The sequence below is a fragment of the Phascolarctos cinereus genome, unplaced genomic scaffold (genome assembly GCF_003287225.1).
Source record: "Phascolarctos cinereus isolate Bilbo 61053 unplaced genomic scaffold, phaCin_HiC Scaffold_5;HRSCAF=322, whole genome shotgun sequence".
Classification (NCBI taxonomy): domain Eukaryota; kingdom Metazoa; phylum Chordata; class Mammalia; order Diprotodontia; family Phascolarctidae; genus Phascolarctos; species Phascolarctos cinereus.
In genome coordinates this window covers 46,619,966-46,637,734 of record NW_027555958.1, presented here as the reverse complement: position 1 = coordinate 46,637,734, position 17,769 = coordinate 46,619,966, and the positions used below count along the sequence as shown (strand labels likewise).

Genomic DNA, 17,769 nt, shown 5'->3' with positions numbered 1-17,769 from the left:
AGTGCTTGTGGATTGCTGGCAACAAGCCAGGAGCACAGCCAGAATTCAGTCATGGCAGAACTTCCAGTCTGATCCTTGGACTGAGCCAAGCCCCAGGGAGTGAGGCCTTATCTCTCTAAACTGCCCTTTCACTTTTATTTTTATTTTCCAAATTGCCCCTTGGTGTGGCCACTAATCAGCTTCCCCACCCTCCCAAGGTGGCTGCATTCCCTTCTGTATGGCTGACCACTGAGTAAGGCTAAAACTCTGTGAGAAGCACTCCCATAAAAATTTCTTTTCAGAGTGTAGAGAGTATCATAGTTTTACTTGTTCATAGATTCACTGGTATTTTCAGGACATATTCCTTTGGCCTATTCTCTACCAGCTTAGCCCCAAGTGTGGACCCCTTCCTGTACGTTTAGACAGTTTCCCTAATCCTATCAACAATTTGATTTATCTCAGAGGAAAGGTTCTAGACAATCAAGCTAACAATCTATTTGAAATCCAGATTGTTCTAACCCAACTGTTCTTAGCTTGTTTTTGCCTTTCACAGTCTGGTAAAGCCAGACCTCTTTTCATAATAATGTTTTTAAATAATTGAAGGAAATGTTAAATTTTAGTTAGAGGTTAGTGAAAATAACAGTATGATTTTCCCCCCATCCAAGTTCACAGACCCCCTTGAAATCTAACTACAGTCCATGAAGCCCAGGTTAAGGACCCCTCTTCCAACACAATGCTCTCCTCTTATATCAACTCATTTGAAAAAGTAGACTGTCTGACAGGAAGTTGGGCTTTCAGGTCCATGCCATTGGTGGGGAAATGATCCATCATATGATTCTACTGCTGGCAGATGTAGGGGAATAATTGGAATCTTGGAAATGTCCCAATCCTTTCCAATCATCTGCTACTGCTTTTTGTGTGCTACCATGAACAACTTTATTGGGGATGGGAGGAGGAAGAGAAGAAGGCTTTTCTTAAATATTCCTGCCAATACCTGTTCCAACTCCAATGAGGGATCACTATGGTGGAAGAATTTAACACCTTGTAGGAAATCTGTAGGTGATGAGGTTTTGTGAAGTTAGCTAGGTTGATTCTTGGAAAACCGTATAGTCTCTAGGCCCATACAAAAACGATTTCTAGCACCATAGACCCTACCCCAGCTTAGGCGCTCTCTAGCAAAGCCTTTGCGAACCCTGGTCTACTTTCATGCCATGATGAGAGGTGGTCTTCATGCTAATAACATTTTGTTCTCACTTATTTTTAACAAAGGATGCAAAATCACTTTCTCAGTAAATGACTTAGGGAAACATGGCTGATACAATGATAATGATCATTGTGATGATACCACCAATGACAAACATGCAGCTAGGTAGGACAGTGAATAGAGTGCTGCACCTGGAGTCAGTATGACACATCTTCGTGAGTTCAAATCTAGCCTCAGACACTTATTAGCTTTGTGACCCTGGGCAAGTCACTTCACTCTGTTTGCCTCAGTTTCCTCATTTGCAAAATGAGCTAGAGAAGGAAATGGCAAACCACTCATATCTTTGCCAAGAAAACCCCAAATGGGGTCATGGAAAGTTGGACATGCCTAAAATGACTGAACAATAGCAACAAAATAATAACAAAAGAGCAGTGAGAGAATGAAGAAAAATTGCAGACTGGAGATCTAAATTCTTTGGAGTTTTGTTCCTGGCTCAACTAGGTTTCATGCTGTATTTGTAGAAAGCCTCTACTTTGCTTTTGTATACTTTAACATTGGTTAAATAATACATAATTTGTGAGATATAACCACCTAAGTCAGGTCATTATTACCCTGGAGTTGAACTTAAGAAAAAAATCTTGATAAGAGTATTTCATTATAATCACCTTCCTTTGTAACCCCACGTGTTTTTTTTTAATATGCATTTAAAAACATTATTCTGAGAAGGCAAGGGGTCCACGACACAAAAAAAGGGTAAGAACTACTGAGCTAAGCAGTAAATAATTATGTAGCTTCTAGCTGCTTGTAAGGAGAGTCTGAAATAGAATTAAATTCAAACAATTTCTTGCCATTTCTCCAAGCTATTGTACTTGAAATCAGTATAATAAGATTCCTTCCATAAGCCTATTATCACTTACCCTTAAATACCTGTGTGGCCCAGCGGCCTTGGAGTTCTGAAATGGGCATGATGGCTCCGAGTGGCTGGATGAGGCCAATAATAGCAAGTGTTGGTTTCTCCAGGTTAGGAGGAAATACCCTCTTATACAGGGAAACCTTATTCTTGACCACTTTGACAGAGTCTTCAAGGAAGGGGAAGTCAAAGCTATAGCCCGTAGCAAAGATAACGACATCAATGTTATCCTCTCTTGTGCCATCTTCAAAGATGGCGGCTGTCTCTGTGAATTCCTTGACATTTCCCTTGATTTTCACTTGGCCAGAAATAATTTTGTTGGGAAGGTCATCACTGACTGTTGGGTGCTGGCTCAGAGCTCTGTGTGGAGGTAACAAGAAGAGGGAAGGAAGAGAAAGGAAAGAGAAAAAAAAAGAGACAGAACACGAGAGACAAAGATTATTTACTACCAGGTAGACGAGATTTTGCTTGAGTTGAGGGAGTTTCAGTAATATTCTAGTACTTCTCAAGGGACATGAAAACAGTGGGTGCTATTCGGTCATCTGTCCAGTAAGAATATACCAGTATGGGCTCAGATTCTTATAATCTAGCCAAATACTCAGATTCTTATAATCTAGCCAAATACTCAGATTCTTAAAATCTAGCCAATAGCGGGGCAGCGCGCAGTGAATAGAGCTCTGGTCTTGGAGTCAGGAGGACCTGAGTTCAAATCCAGCCTCAGACACTTAACACTTACTAGCTGTGTGTGACCTTGGGCAAGTCACTTAACCCTGATTGCCTCACCACCATCACCCCCAAAAAAAAGCAAAAAAAAAAATCTAGCCAATAGCTCAGTAATATTCAGATTTCTTGAGTCTGGCCAATGTGGTGGATGTTCTAATAAACTTTGTCTTTGGCTGAAAGAAGGCTTGGGTCGAATACACTCAGGAAGGACCCGTGTGTCATGATTTTGGGGTCCCAGCACCCCTGAACTCCTAAACTTCAATATTTTGGTGGCCCATATGAGGAAGCTGCCTAACCCCAAGTTCTTTTCCAGCCAAGACTAGAAGGTATGTAAGCCTCCCCCGCTTTTTTCTTGCCCTTCAGTTGGGGTCACTCTCCAAGCACCTAGGAAAGCTTGGAGGTGCTTTTCAGGCAGACAGTTACAAGGCTGTCTCACACTCAGCCTGACACTCTCAGCTCTCGATCCACTGTTCAGTTTGAGGCTATGGACCTGGGTACACCTTCCACAGCATAAAGGACAAGGACAGACACCCTATCCTAAAGCTTATGGCCAATTCTGTCAATTCTCTCAGGTGCTAGAGAATTGGGAAAACTGCAGGTGCTTTTTGGTTCCCTGTAGCTTACTTACTCCCTTCCCTCTAAACTCCTGGATCCTCCTTCATGGAAGTTACAGGGAAAAGTCAGAACAGCTAAAAACATCTTAGCAGATCCTGGAGGCTTTGTGATTGATCATAGGAGAAGAGATTTTCTCCCTTTCCCCTCACCTTTAATTTTGCCCTCCCCCACCTGGGAAAGGAAGGAGGAGGAGGGGTAGAAGCCACAGCATGGACCCCACTGGCAATGGTCTTGGGCCCTAGGGCAACCTTTGCCTGGAAGGATCACCCAGGTTCAGCACATCCTGCTCAAGGTAAAGAAGATGGCCTCTGAACTTGGGTAAGCACTCTCTTTTAAAGTTGTAGTTTAACTGTTAATGATGAGATGTTGATTCTCTGTGTAAACTAATTTGGAAATGCATTTAACAAAACTGAAGTCACCTGATTGGTAATGGGTTTTTTTCAAGTTTCAAACTGGTGAACTTTTTTTTTATCAGTTATATCAATCAACTTTTCGTAATTTGTTTACCGCTAAAATAATTTGGCTATTGTTGGTTACTGTTTTAATGTGTAAACTTGCCAAAAAGCTTGTTTGGGTTTTGTCTTGCTGAGAATTTGAAAGTATAGAAATAATCTCTAACGATGGGTTTTTTACACCAGGACAAATTTAAATTTGACATGTAAATCCTGGAAAAGTTTTTCCTAAGCTGTGATTAGTAAAACTTGCTGTTTGAGGTAAAAGCTCCTAGGATTTTATTTTGAGTTGTCTGATGTTGATAATCAATAATCTACCATCTGAGAGAAATGACACAAGCTACTCAGTGAATGAGATACTGGTGGGAAGTCAGCATTGGGAAAAGCTGAGAGGACAATTTTAGGCTCAGTCTAAGATGGGATCCTCCTGGCTCAGTTTCCCTATTATATTCCTTTGAAAAGGAATGTTATCTCCAGGCTATTCCTAAGTCTGGCTATGAGGTGGATTTGATACTACCCAGTTGGAAAACTGAATTATCTGAATCCAAACAGAGCTAAGGATGTTTTATCCTGTCATATCTGGGCCCTGCAGTCTTTTCTGTCAGATATGTGTCTTCCAGACTACAGGCCATTCACCTACAGTTAGTTGGTAGCAAACAGCGGGTACTAGCCAATGTCTTCCCCCCCCCCCCCAATTGTTCCCTGGATGCAGCCTGTGCTCAGTTCCAGTCAACCTCCTCTTTGGGACCCCCTTGAAGCAGGGATAGCTCTATGCCTCTTGCCAGCAGGAAGCAGTTTCAGAAGCCTTTGCCCCTTACCCCAAAAGAATTTGGGTTCCATTTGTTTGGGGGGGGGGAATGATGAGGATGGGATTTGGACCCCCAAAAGGAAAAACCCTGGATTTTGCCACATGCCAAATCTCTGGCATTTGCCTGAGGCTATAATCCCATCAACTGGCCTTTCATTGTGGTTACAGCAAATCTACCCTTAACCTAGCCTAGCCCTCTCCACTGTCTTACCTTCCAAATGGCCCTCTGCCACTTCTCACCCTTAATCCTAGCTAGGCTCCATTCTCCCTTTGCCACGTGGTCCAGGTCCCAGGCCTTCTGTTCACCCTAGCTTACTGCCCACTGCCATCCAGATCTTCTTTAAACCCCTCCTCCAGTTACCCCAAACTTCTTGGCCACTCCTAGATCCCTCCCACAGTCTTTCTGTATATAAGGTCCATCTTGTCTCCATTAAGGTGCTCAGATTCTTATAATCTAGCCAAAAGCTCAGTAATGTTCAGATTCCTTATGAGTCTGGCCAATATGGCAGATGTTCTAATAAGCCTTGTCTTTGGTTGAAAAAAAAAAAGAATATACCAGTATGGCATAAATTAGGACTTCATGATAGAAAAGATGAAGTTACTGGAGTCCTTAGGTAGCCTAGAACCTGAAGACAAAAAGGGGAAATTAAGAGGAAGACTGGAAAAGAAACAGTCTTTCTTAAGAGATGCAATAGATAGAGTGCAGGACCAACCTGGGTTTGAATATCACCTCAGACACTTACCAGCAGTGTGATTAGGGTACATCACTTAATCTTTTAAATGGGGATAATACTTGCATTACCTTTCTAACAGGGTCAATGTGAGGAAAGTGATTTGAAAATTTTAAAACATTATGTAAGAGTGAGTAGTTATTGGAGATTGTTTATGGGATCTACCTGGAGGGCAGGCTGATAAAAATCAGCTGTAAAATGTGCAGTGCTGGGAAGATGTGATTAGAAAGCAGTTTACTGTGGAAAAATCCTGAGGGTTCTCATGGACTATAGTAATGTGAGTCAACTGAGCTAACAAAATACACACCCACACCCACACCCACATCCACCCCCCCACCCCACCCCCCACCCCCCACCCCCACCACACACACACATACATCTAATGTGATTGAACTGGGGCTGCATGAACTGAAATAGAGTGTCCAGAAATAAGGAGACGATAGGCCCACACTGGACTCTCTACCACGACTTCTGGGGTACTATATTATACCTCCGTGGAAGAAGCCATTGAGAAACTGGTTCTTGTTTACTTATTACCTTCCTGGTCCACTGTTTACTTATTAACTAGGCAGCACAGATAGTCTGGGAATGCCTTTTTATTTCACTCACTCAGTTTTTATTCCATTCACTCAGCTCCTACCTCCTGCTTGACTGGCTAGGAGCATACCTGTGCATAGGCTTCAGGCCATACATTTCATGGTCAAACCTTGCATTCATCTTATTTTCCAAATATGAACTCTTTGCAGATAGGCTTAAGAACTGTGCGATCAAGTTTCTAAATCGGGAATTGAAGATAATATCAAAAGGATATCCATTATCTCCCACACGATTTAGTATCCATGCACCTCTCCTAGTGCTGAGGAAGACCTGGGGAGAAGAGAATGCTAGTTTTATCAAGTCCTTGCTCAAAGGTATTCAGTGACTCTCAACTGCTTACTGGATAAAATCCAGACTCCTTCGTTTGATATTCAAGACACTCCAACAGTCCACCTCCAACCTATCCATTCTAATTTTTAGCTACTTATTTTTCCAAACTTTCCAATTCAGCCACAGTGGTCAACTCACCGTTCTCCCATCACCAACTCTACCCCCTTGATTTTACTCATCCTATCTCCCCTACTTAGAATCTTCTCCTCACTTTTCTCTGCCTGTGCAAACCCTAGTAAGATTCAACTCAACATGGAGGAAAGCCTCTATTATGTCTTTCCAGACCACTGCAGCCCTTAGTGACTTCTCCTTCTGAATAACTCCCAAAGCATTTATTTTCTTTATCATTCATCTGGGAATTGATTATGCATTTCATTGTAACATCTCTTATATTTCTCTTTTGAATGATTATCTTTTTTTTTCTTTTTTAACTTTATTAATTTATTTTTTATTTATCAACAATCAATTCCATAAGCTTTTGAGTTTTAGATTTTTCTCCCCCTCCCTCTCCACCTCCCTCCCCAAGACTGCATGCAATCTGATATAGGCTCTACATACACATCTGTTGAATGATTATCTTTTTGTACAAATGCATTCATATTTTATTTTCCCAACTAGACTGAAGGTCCTCGAGAGCCGACTGTGTCTTAGACTTCTTTATGTTCTCCATAGAGCTTAGTACAGTGCCTTGCACAAAGTAGATGTCAAGAAATACTTGTTGATTGATTGATGCAAAAATCAAATTTCTAGTAGCACCTCAGGAAATTCGTTAGGTGGTGTGTGCCCATTGTCAATCTGCCTCTGTTATCTCTTACTCCATTCTTATTACTACTGCCCTAATTCAGTCCTTGTTACCTTCCACTGGACTCCCTCCCTCTCTTCTCTTTCCAAAACCTCCTTTATTACAGCTGCCAAAATAATCTTCCTAACACTCAGCTCTGGACATTGACTCCCCTGTTAAAAAACATTCAATGGCTCCCTATTGCCTTTCGTATAAAATAAAACCTCCTCAGCCTGGTCCTCTATAACATGGCTCCACTCTGCTCTGATTTCCCTTTCCTCCCATTCCTGTACTGCACATTCCAGCCAAACTAGGTGACTGGCCATTCTCCAAACTCAATATGACTTTGCCTGCTTTTGTGCACTCGTACATGCCCCCATTCCTGGAATGCTCTCCCTCCCCTTCCTTCCTCATCTCTGACTATTAACATTCATTTCCTTCCCAACTCAGCTCAGATGTTGTGTTCTCCATGAAGCCTTCATGATCCCTGCTCCCTCCTTGAATGTTTTCTCTCCCTGCTCAAATTTTTCTAGATCGCTTTGAGTGGATCTGTCCTTTGCTCCCATCACAAGCTATTTTCTGTCTATGCTCTTCTCTCCAGTCCCTTGCCCCTTTAACTTATCACTAATCTTGCTCTGCTAACATCCAGTCTTGGACTATTACAACCCATCCATTTTGCTCTCAGTCACATGCTACTGAAAGAAGCTGGAGAAAACCATGAAACCATGCTGACCAAGCCCACCACAGATCTTCTACATCATCTCAACTAGGTCATGGCGATCCTTTTAGAATTTCCTCATCGACCCACTATTTTACTCACCACAATGGCCCTCCACAAACTTCTCATTGCTTCCCCTTCCCCCACTCAAAACCTTATCTGAGAACCTTGTCTCATATTTTGCTGAAAAACGTCAAAGCTACTCGCCAAAAACTTCCTCTTCTCCCATCCTCCTCATCTCCCATCACTCAGATGCCTTCCACTCCTGTGTTCTCTTTCACTCCTGTCTCACATGAAGAGGTGGGCTTTCTCCTTGTCAAGAAAGACCTCTCTATGTGCACAAGTGATCCCATGTTCTTCAGCAGTTTGGTTCCTCTATCATTTCATCTCTCTCCCCTCTCTTCAAAGTCTATTTCTCTACTAGCTGCTCACCTGCTGCTCACAAACATGCCTATGTCTCCCCCACCCTCAAAAAACCCTCCCCCCTTTTGTGGCTAAACTCCTCAAGAAGGTCATCTCTCATATATCTCCACCTCCTTTCTTCTCACTCTCTTAACTGTCAGCAGTCTGTCTTCTGACCTCACTATTCAACTGAAACCACTTCTTTCCAAAGTTACCAAGGATCTCTTAATTGCCAGATCTAATGGCCTTCTCTTAATCCTCATCCTTGTTGACTGAATCTCTGTAGCCTTTAACCACCAGTGACCTGCCTCTCCTTGCTACCCTCTGTGGTCAAGGACACTGGCCTCCTTGTTGTTCCTCATGTAAAACGCTTCATCTCCTGACTCCATATATTTTCACTGGTTGTCTCCCATGCCTAGAATCTTCTTCCTCCTCACATCTCCATCTCCTGGCTTCCTTCAAGTCCTTAAATATAAAATTCCATCTTCTACAGGAACTCTTTTCTGGCCCCTTTTTAGTGCTGGTGCTTTATGTCTGATAGTCACCCCCAATCTATCCCAGATAAGTCTTGTTTGTATATAGTTTACAAGTCATTTCCCTCCCTGGAATGTTGGCTTCTTGATAGCAGGGACTGTCTCTTGTCTTTTTTTTTTTTTATTCCTCCCACCTCTGGGCTTAGCATAGTGCATGACACATGGCAGGCACTTAATAAATGACTGACTTAACTTTTCACTTCAGTCTGCCATTTGTAAAAAACTACATTAGTAAACTTTACTTCAATCCAACCCAATACATGAAAATCTGGGTGTAGAAAACATAGAAATTAGGAGATGATTATTACTTTTTTAAAAAATTATTCTTTTTTATATATAAAAGCATTATGCCACAGGATAAAAAAAACACCAAGTTTTTCCTGTGCATAATTTAAAGTATAATTTTATGATAGAAAGTCAATACCTAGAATGAATATTTATTTTTCATAGACATTATTTACCTACAACATTCACATTGCTACATGCCCTCATTATGAGGTCTGAAGAACTATGAAGCTCATAGTTTCTATAATAATATTTTTTCCCTGCTTTTGAAGTATTCTGACAATATGGTTAAGTATTCTTTAGTCACAGACTCATCCTGGTATTTAAAAGCATCGATTTGCATCTTTTTTCAGGATTTCCTCTGCTATAAAATGTAAGGTATTATCACTGACTTGATGTCATCTGGATCGCAGATGCTGTCTCCATTCACAGGTGACTAAGCTGATTTAGACTGCTTGATGACACAGATATTGCCCTTTTTTTGTGTGATGATGGGTTGGGGTCAAACAAAGTAAATGATTAACCGACTCAAACCTGTTTGGCTGTTTGGCTGCTCTCCACTGCAAGATCTCCTCCAGAATTCCCAATGCCAATCACGATGACTCGCTTTCCAGTAAATTCCTGTGGGTTTTTATAGTCCCGGCTGTGGAAGTATTGACCTTTGAATTTCTCTATCCCTGAGAACAAAAAGCAGAATGATTTCATGGAGGAGGGCAAAGACCGTCTACGGCTTGTTTGATATTAGTTCTTTTATGTGGAGAACACTGGCCATCCTCCTCATCTCCCATTACTCAGATGCCTTCCACTCCTATGTTCCCTTTCACATGAAGAGGTGGCCTTTCTCCTTGTCAAGAAAGACCTCTCACCTGTTCTCCAGCGGTTTGCTTCCTCTATCATTTCATCTCTCTCCCCTCTCTTCAAAGTCTCTTTGTCTACTAACTGCTTCCCTGCTGCTCACAAACATGTCACCCCTACCCTCAAAAAAACCCTCCCCCCTTTTGTGGCTAAACTCCTCAAGAAGGTTATCTCTCATATATCTTTGTCTGTTTTCTTCCCATCTACACCACAGCTACCTTATAGAACTTTTGCACCTTCCTTCTAGTTCTGCTTTCCATTAGCCTCAGTCCAGAGCTCTGTGGCTCCTACATCACAAATAGGTTACTATCACTTGTCTTCTGTGGGAAACTTTTCTTCCCTCATCTCTTTCACTTTACCCCTTACATTCCTTTTGCTGTTTTGAATTCCTTTCCTGTAGATCTTCTGAACCATCTTGCCTGAGGCCAAAGAGAGATCAATCAATAGTTTCCTCTGGCATAGAAATTTTTTTTTTCATAGCTGACAAATTCTAAATTTCCCCTACATTCCTACAAACATACATTTGTGTCCACATATGTTCATAAATATTTGTTATAGTTGAGCTGGGTTTTGAGTCAGAAGACCTGGGTTCAAATCCCTTGCTCTGCCACCTACCTATTTAACCTTGGGCATCTTATTGGATCCAATAGTATGATTCTTTCTAGTTCTAAATCTATGGTCCTTTAATATCTCGAAGCCCCAATATCTCAGTTGGAAAGGCAACTCTGACATCTTCTCACTACTTTTTGTCCCCCAAGAATATTAAGGTAATAGTGACATAATATAGGTCAACTTCTGATCTTCCTTGTGGTTGACTTGATGGCTAAATCCTTGACAAAGGCAAGGGTAAGGTAAAATACAGAAAATCAGGGTAAATTGCAGCTTCTTTGCCTTAATCCTATTTCTACAGGAAATACTGCTTGGTGGAATCTGGCCCCAATCCTCCCAGGTCCATACCTGAAAGGCTCAGGTAACATACATGGAAAGCTCAAGGTCCTTTCTTCTTGGCTGACTTACCAGGGAAGCACTCCAGGGGCATGTGAGCATCGGTATGATGGCCAGTGCAAACCATGACTCCATCAAAGACATTCACTTCCTGCTTCCCATTAGATTCAGTGACTATGTCCCACTGGCCTGAAGTGGGAAAATCAGGTCGCTTCTTCACACTGCATACAGTAGTCTGGAAAGAAATGGGATAGATGCTGTAAACTGGTGGTTAGACTTCCACCCTGAGAAGGGATGAATACCCAATAACAATGTTAAATTTCTTATTTCACAGAGCAAAGGCATCCCTAGTGCAATGGGGAGCCTTGAATGGAGAGAATGAGTTTTGAAGGACTCTGCCAAATGAGAACTGCCTCCCAGAGAGGACTGTATCATAGGGCAAGAACTAGAGTCTCATGCCTTACTCTAATAATTTTTTTTTCTCTAAGGTCAAAATGAGACAATTTCCACAAGGGAAGTTGTGTAAGTTGTGTAAATTCTGATAGTACTAATCCACTAGACTGAGTTTCTAGAAGAGTAGACTAGGTTGCCCCTCATTCTTTCCTTTGTTTTAAACTAAAATTATTTTTATTTTGAAATGATTTATTAATTACTTTTCCAGATATACCCAACCTGCTCCTATCTAGTGAATTTTTCCTTGTTAAAAACAGAAAACTAAGAAAATCAAAAGATCATGTCTGGTAGCATTCATGATTCCAAGTCAGTTTTATCTACAATGATTAGTTTAGCCATTCCTCAACTGACGGGGATCCACTTTGTTTCTAGTTTTATGTTATCATAAAACTGTTGTCATGAAGATTTTGGCATATGTAGGACTTTTCTTTCTTTGACTTCCTTGTAGAATATGTTTGGCAGTAGAATATCTAGATGAAAAAGTATGGACAATTTCATCACCTTTTCCATATAATTCCAAGTTGTTTTCCAGAATGGTTGGGCCAATTCAAAGCTCCAACAACAATGCATCAGTGTGCCTGACTTCCTTCAGTCTTTCTAAATTAACTATTTCTATGTTGTTTGTTATTTTTGCCAAATTTCCAGCTGTGGGGGGAAAACCTAAGAGTTACTTGTACTAGGACTTTGGAGTGCATTTCTATAAAGTTGTTGAAAGTTAGCAATTCTTCTTTTGAAAATTGTATATATTGTTTGACAGTTTATCTATTGGGGAATAGCTCTTGGTCTTATATATTTGTATTAATTCCTTATATGTTTTGGAAATTAGAACTTTATCAAAGATAACTAATGTAAGGATTCTCCTCCAAATCACAGTTTTCTTTTCTATCTCAGCTATGTTGATGTTGTTTATATAAATGCTTTTAAAATTTTATGTATTAGAAATCATCTATTTTCTCTTTTAGGATCACCCCTTTCTCTTTTTTGCTTAAGAATTTTCTATTTTGTACAGGAAAATAGGGGGGATTTAAGGGATAAGAGAGCAGAAGGATGATAGAGGGAAGGGGTTAATCAGAAGCAAACACTTCTAAGGAGGAACAGGGTCAAAAGAGAGAATAGAATGAATGGGGGGTGGGATAGGATGAAGGGAAATATACTTAATTTTTCACAACATGACTACTATGGAAGTGTTTTGCATGACCACACATGTATAACCTGTATCAAGTTGCTTGCCTTCCCAATAAGGGTGGGTGGAGAGGGAGGGAGGGAGAAAACTTGGAACCCAAAGTTTTAAAAATAAATGTTAAAAATTGTTTTCACATGCAACTGGGAAATAAGATATACAGGTAATGGGGTATGTAAATCTATCCTTCCCTATAGGAAAATAGAAGGGGAAGGAGATAAGAGAAGTGGAGGGAGATAGAAGGGAGGGCAGATTAGGAGAAGGGGTATTCAGAATGCATGCCATCTTGGGGTGGGAGGAGGGACAAGATGGGGAGAAAATTTGGAACTCAAAATCTCGTGGAAGTGAATGTTGAAAACTAAAAATAAATTAATTAATTTTAAAAATAATAATAAAGAATTTTCTATTTTGTCATAGCTGGAAGGATATGTCCTATTCTCCTCTATTTTAAATGACATATTCTTTTATATTTAGGTCTTGTCCCCATTTAGAACTGATTGTGGTGTATAGTATAGGATGCTGATCTGAACTTTTTTTTTTCTTTAACAAACTACTTTCCAGTTTTCCTAGTAAAAAAATAGGCCTTATTAAAGTATAGGTCCATCTCCAAATAATTTATGTTATTGAATTTATTGAACCCTGGACTACTGAATTAATTTGTTTTGTATTATTTCTACTTAGTCTATTCTACTGATCTACTTTTCTATTTTTTAAACTTGAATTAAGTAATGTTGATGATTACTACTTTATAACATTGTTTGAGTTCTAGAAGTCCCTGTTTATTCCTATTTTTTCATTTATTCTGTTGAGACTTTAGACCTTTTGCTCTTCTAAATCATTGCCATAGCACTAAATCCATAAATTAGTTTAGGTAGTTTCAGCACTTTTATTATATTGGCATAGTCCCTATCATGAACAATGAAGATTCCTATAATTATTTGTCTTTCTTTCTGTAAAGAAATGTAATGTTATGTAATTAACTTATATAAATTTGAGCATACCTTCATATTTGGACTCTTGAGTATTTTATGCTTTTTATAGTTATTTTGAATTGGATTTTTACTTTTATCATTTTTTTCCTGGATTTTATTATTATAATATAGAAATGCTGATGACCTTTGTGAATTTATTTTGTATTCTGCTACTTTTTGGAAACTATTTACTGTTTAAATTACTTTATTTGCAGATTCTCTGGAGTTTATATGGTACCATCTACAGATAAGTATAATTTTATTTTCCTTTTTTGATGTTGATGTCTTTAATTTCATTATCTTATTGCTATCATTAGCATTTCTAGAGCTATATCAAATAGTAGTGGCAAAAGGGGGGCATCCTTGCTTTATCCCTATACTTATTAGGAACACTTCTAGTATTTCTCCATGAAAAAATGCTAGCTCATGGCTTTAGATAAACTTTTTATGATATTAAAAAATAGCCCCTTCATTCCTATGTTTCTTAGGGTTTTTAGAATTTAGAAATGAATGTTCTACTTTGTCAAAAGTTTTTTCAACATCTATGGATATAATCACATCATTATTTCTTTAAAATCATGCTAATAATTTTCCTAATGTTGAATCATCTTTAGATTCTGGTGGAAATCAAACTTGACCATGATAACTAATTTTTGACCCCCCCCCCTCCAACTTTCCTAAAAACACTGATTCCTCTTTCCATACATGCTCCACCCCTACAATATGCGTGGACCATTGAAAATATAGTTGAGTGTTCTGAGGGTCTAGTTAACCTTTTTGTGAACCTTTTTATCTTATTGGTCACAGGTTAATGAAAATAAGTCTGTGTCCTCTTATTTTATGACACTCTACTTGTCATTCTCTCTTACATACTCAGAGGTCCTTCTGATATCCTCCTCAACACTATAAATTCATAGATCCTGGGATATATCACTAGTATATAGGGGTTTCCTTCCAAAATGTAGAGAGAAATTCAGAAAATAATACATTTTATTTGTTTAAGGCCTTCACTGTCTCTTAGAAGTTCTTAGATTCATGGGCAACTATGAGAAAGAGAATACTCCATTTCATCCACATTTTAAGATTGCTATTATATACCTCCAGCTCTTCAGGTCAAGTTGAGATTTCATTAGGAGAAAGGGCTGTAACACCCCACCCCAGGAAACATCTAAGAGCCTAACCAGATGTACTTTTAGTATTCTGGTAGGGCACTCATGGCTATGACACACAAGTGTTCTCATGGAGATGTCAGCCCAAAATGGAACAGTAGAAGACAAGAGGGAAGAATCAATGGGAATATAAATGACTTAACCTGGAAATTTAATGGTAGCTATAAAGTTATATTGTATTACTGCTTAATAATACGAAGCAGCATGGTACAGAAGAAAGAACATTAGGCCAGGAGTCAAAAGAACAGGGTTTTATTTATAATCACACCATCTGTGTGATCTTGGGCAAGTTATTTAACCTTCCTGTGTCTGAGAATCTATTTTATAAATGAAGAAATTAACTCCTAATCTATCTACCTCACAGCACCATTGTGAGGATCAAATGGAATAACAAGAGGCGAAAGTGCTTAAAAATACTGCATTCTATAAATATAAGGCGCTCTTATTTTGGCATTTGCTGAGTGCCCTTAGAACCACATTCCTATATAACAAACTACTCTCGCACTGCTGAGATAAAGACCTTTGCCCTCCCTTTATAGTCTTTCTGACAAGCATCAAGTATGAATATAGCAAGAACATTCCAATAAGAGGATTAGAAGAATGTCCTTGGCAGTCATATCTATCCCACACAAATACCTGCAAATATGATATTACTTCTAATCACAAGTACCTCTTACCTTGAAACGAATATACTTTAAGAGATCAAACTCTTTGGCATACATCCTGTAGTATTCCATGATTTGAGAGTTATGCATGAAGTTAGGAAAGTGATCGGGGATGGGGTAGTCACTGAAACACATCATTTCCTTGGAGGTGTTGATGATCACCGATTTGTAAATACTGGCCCTTCCTTCTTCTGGATTCTCCTGTAGTAAAGATGAAATACACATCAAGTCCTTAGAATTTATTGCATGGAGGAAACTTTCCTTTACGGCTAGTGGGGACGTCATCTTTCCTAGACAGCCAATGACATTGGGGAAGAAGTAGTGATCAGAAAGATCGAACATTGGGTAGCTAAGTATCCTGTTTGTTCCTCAGTCTCATCTGATATTCTATTGAAACGTGGGCCAAGAGGAGGAAGGGGCAGTTAGAAGAAAGGAATGATTCTCTCCATTACATAAAAAGTTTTATAAAAGTGAGATGATGCCTACAAACAAAATTGAACTTCTTGAGAAAGAGATGCTACATCAGCATCAGAATGATTGATGATTGATGTCCTGCTCATTTTCTGGTTGGTAATAGTAAGAAGAATAGGGAAAATTGGTCAACTGGTAATGTTGCCATTACCAGGTATGGCCTAATGTGGTTTGACAGGATGAAAGTACTGTGCATGGGTAGCCTTGTGAAAAAACGAAGTAAGGTTTTTCTCTGGCCTTCAGGATCTTCTTTATACTCCCCCCCCACAAACAGTGACTTCCTCCTCTCAATCAATAAGCATTTATTAAGCACCTACTATGTGCCATGTACTCTGCTTTGTACTGGGGATACAATGACAAAAATGGAATAGGCACATGGAGATAGCATGTGCATCTACAAGCATATATACAATAGACATGGTAGTTTGGGAAGGAAGGATATAGGCTCTCCACAATCTGAAATCTCCCAACTTTTCTAGCCCCAACTTACATTGCCCTCTGTGAACAACACACTTCAGTCAAACTTAGCTACTCTATACCCTGAAGATGTCCTATGCTTTCCTGACTCGTGCCTTGGCTCACACCATTCCCAAGGTATAGAATGTCTTCTCTTCCTCTCTGTAACTGCTGAATTCCTTCCCATCTTTTAAAAGCCAGTGTAAATATCACATTGACTATGATGCTTAACAATTAAGATATGTCAGTAAAAAGTATCCTCCCCACAAAAATCTCACATAATAATTTGTTAGACAATTCCCTAGTTTTCTATCTTCTGATGACTTGTTCTGGCATAGGAGGCAACTTTGGGTTTCTTAAAGTCTATGGCAGCTGAACATGAGCTCTGCCAGGTCTTACCAAGCTAGAAAAGCTGTCTAAATGTGTGTCTGGAAATAGATTGTCTGCCTGTCTGTCCGTTGTCAGAGGGCTGGCTTAGCTTGGTTCAAAGAGGCTCATTGTCAATTTGTCGATAATACAGTATTTTGATCACACGAACTCACAAAGACCAGTTCCAGTCTGCGTCGCAGAATCTCAAGAGAATTTCAGAAGTAGATGAAAATTCAGAGTTGATCTAGTTTAATTCAGACCTGAATGAAGCCCAGAGACCTGAGCAGGCATGCCCACTGGCAGAGGCAGATAAGGGCAAGAGTCTGAGACACAGACTCTTGGAAGACGGAGCCATTAGAAGCCTTCCAGTTGAAATACAAATCTAGGGGCTTGAGTTGTCTGTGGAGTATCCCCACTCCCCCAAGTGATAGAAGATGTTATCACTTTTCTATGGAGATAAAATTTCTCTTTGCTATTTTGTGACTTGATGGTGTATGATTCTTGATCTGATCATAAAAGATATATTGGATAGAGGCTTGGGTGATATTTTCATAACTAGTATTACCCCAAATACCCCATAACAGAACTTGAAGGTTCTAGAGTCATGTGGGGCCCGTGCTACATATTTATATAGGAGTCTCTTCTAAAAATGAACAGTTGATAGGGCACTATCCCTGGAGTCAGGAGGACCTGAGTCCAAATCCGGTCTCATACACTTTCTAGCTGTGTAACCATGGGCAACTAACTTAACCCTGATTGTCTCCAACATACATGTGTGTGTGTGTGTGTGTGTGTGTGTGTGTGTATAATATATATATGTATATATACATATACATATATATATATACACACATACATATATACATGTATACATAACATACATACATCTTAATGACAATCATCCAACTTTTAGTTGAAGGTCTCTAATGAAGGAGGACTTCTTTTGTCCCAAAGTAGTATATTCCACTTTTAGAAAGCTGTAACCATTAGGAAGTTTTTCCTTAAATTGAGTCTAAATCTGTGTGTCTGTGATTTCTACACGTTGCTCCCAGTTCTGCTTTTGGGGCCAAGTAATACAAATCAAATCCCTCTTCCACAGAATAGTATGCTTAGACTTTAGTGTCAGGGTCCTGGCTATGTGATATAAAGAAATGCAAATGGTGTGGA

General features: G+C 39.6%; 1 protein-coding gene across 7 annotated transcripts in view; it reads right to left on the bottom strand.

The window, feature by feature from the left end:
* FMO5 (flavin containing dimethylaniline monoxygenase 5) overlaps positions 1-17,769 on the bottom strand; it is a 70,937-nt gene that overhangs the window by 8,133 nt on the left and 45,035 nt on the right. For all 7 annotated transcript variants that reach the window (XM_021003461.2, XM_021003503.2, XM_021003516.2 and 4 more), the window contains 5 exons: positions 15,319-15,507; positions 10,941-11,103; positions 9,603-9,745; positions 6,090-6,289; positions 2,101-2,453 (listed from right to left, as the gene is read on the bottom strand). In XM_021003461.2, the coding sequence (XP_020859120.1) occupies positions 2,101-2,453; positions 6,090-6,289; positions 9,603-9,745; positions 10,941-11,103; positions 15,319-15,507 (1,048 nt within the window). The remainder of the gene's footprint in view (positions 1-2,100; positions 2,454-6,089; positions 6,290-9,602; positions 9,746-10,940; positions 11,104-15,318; positions 15,508-17,769) is intronic.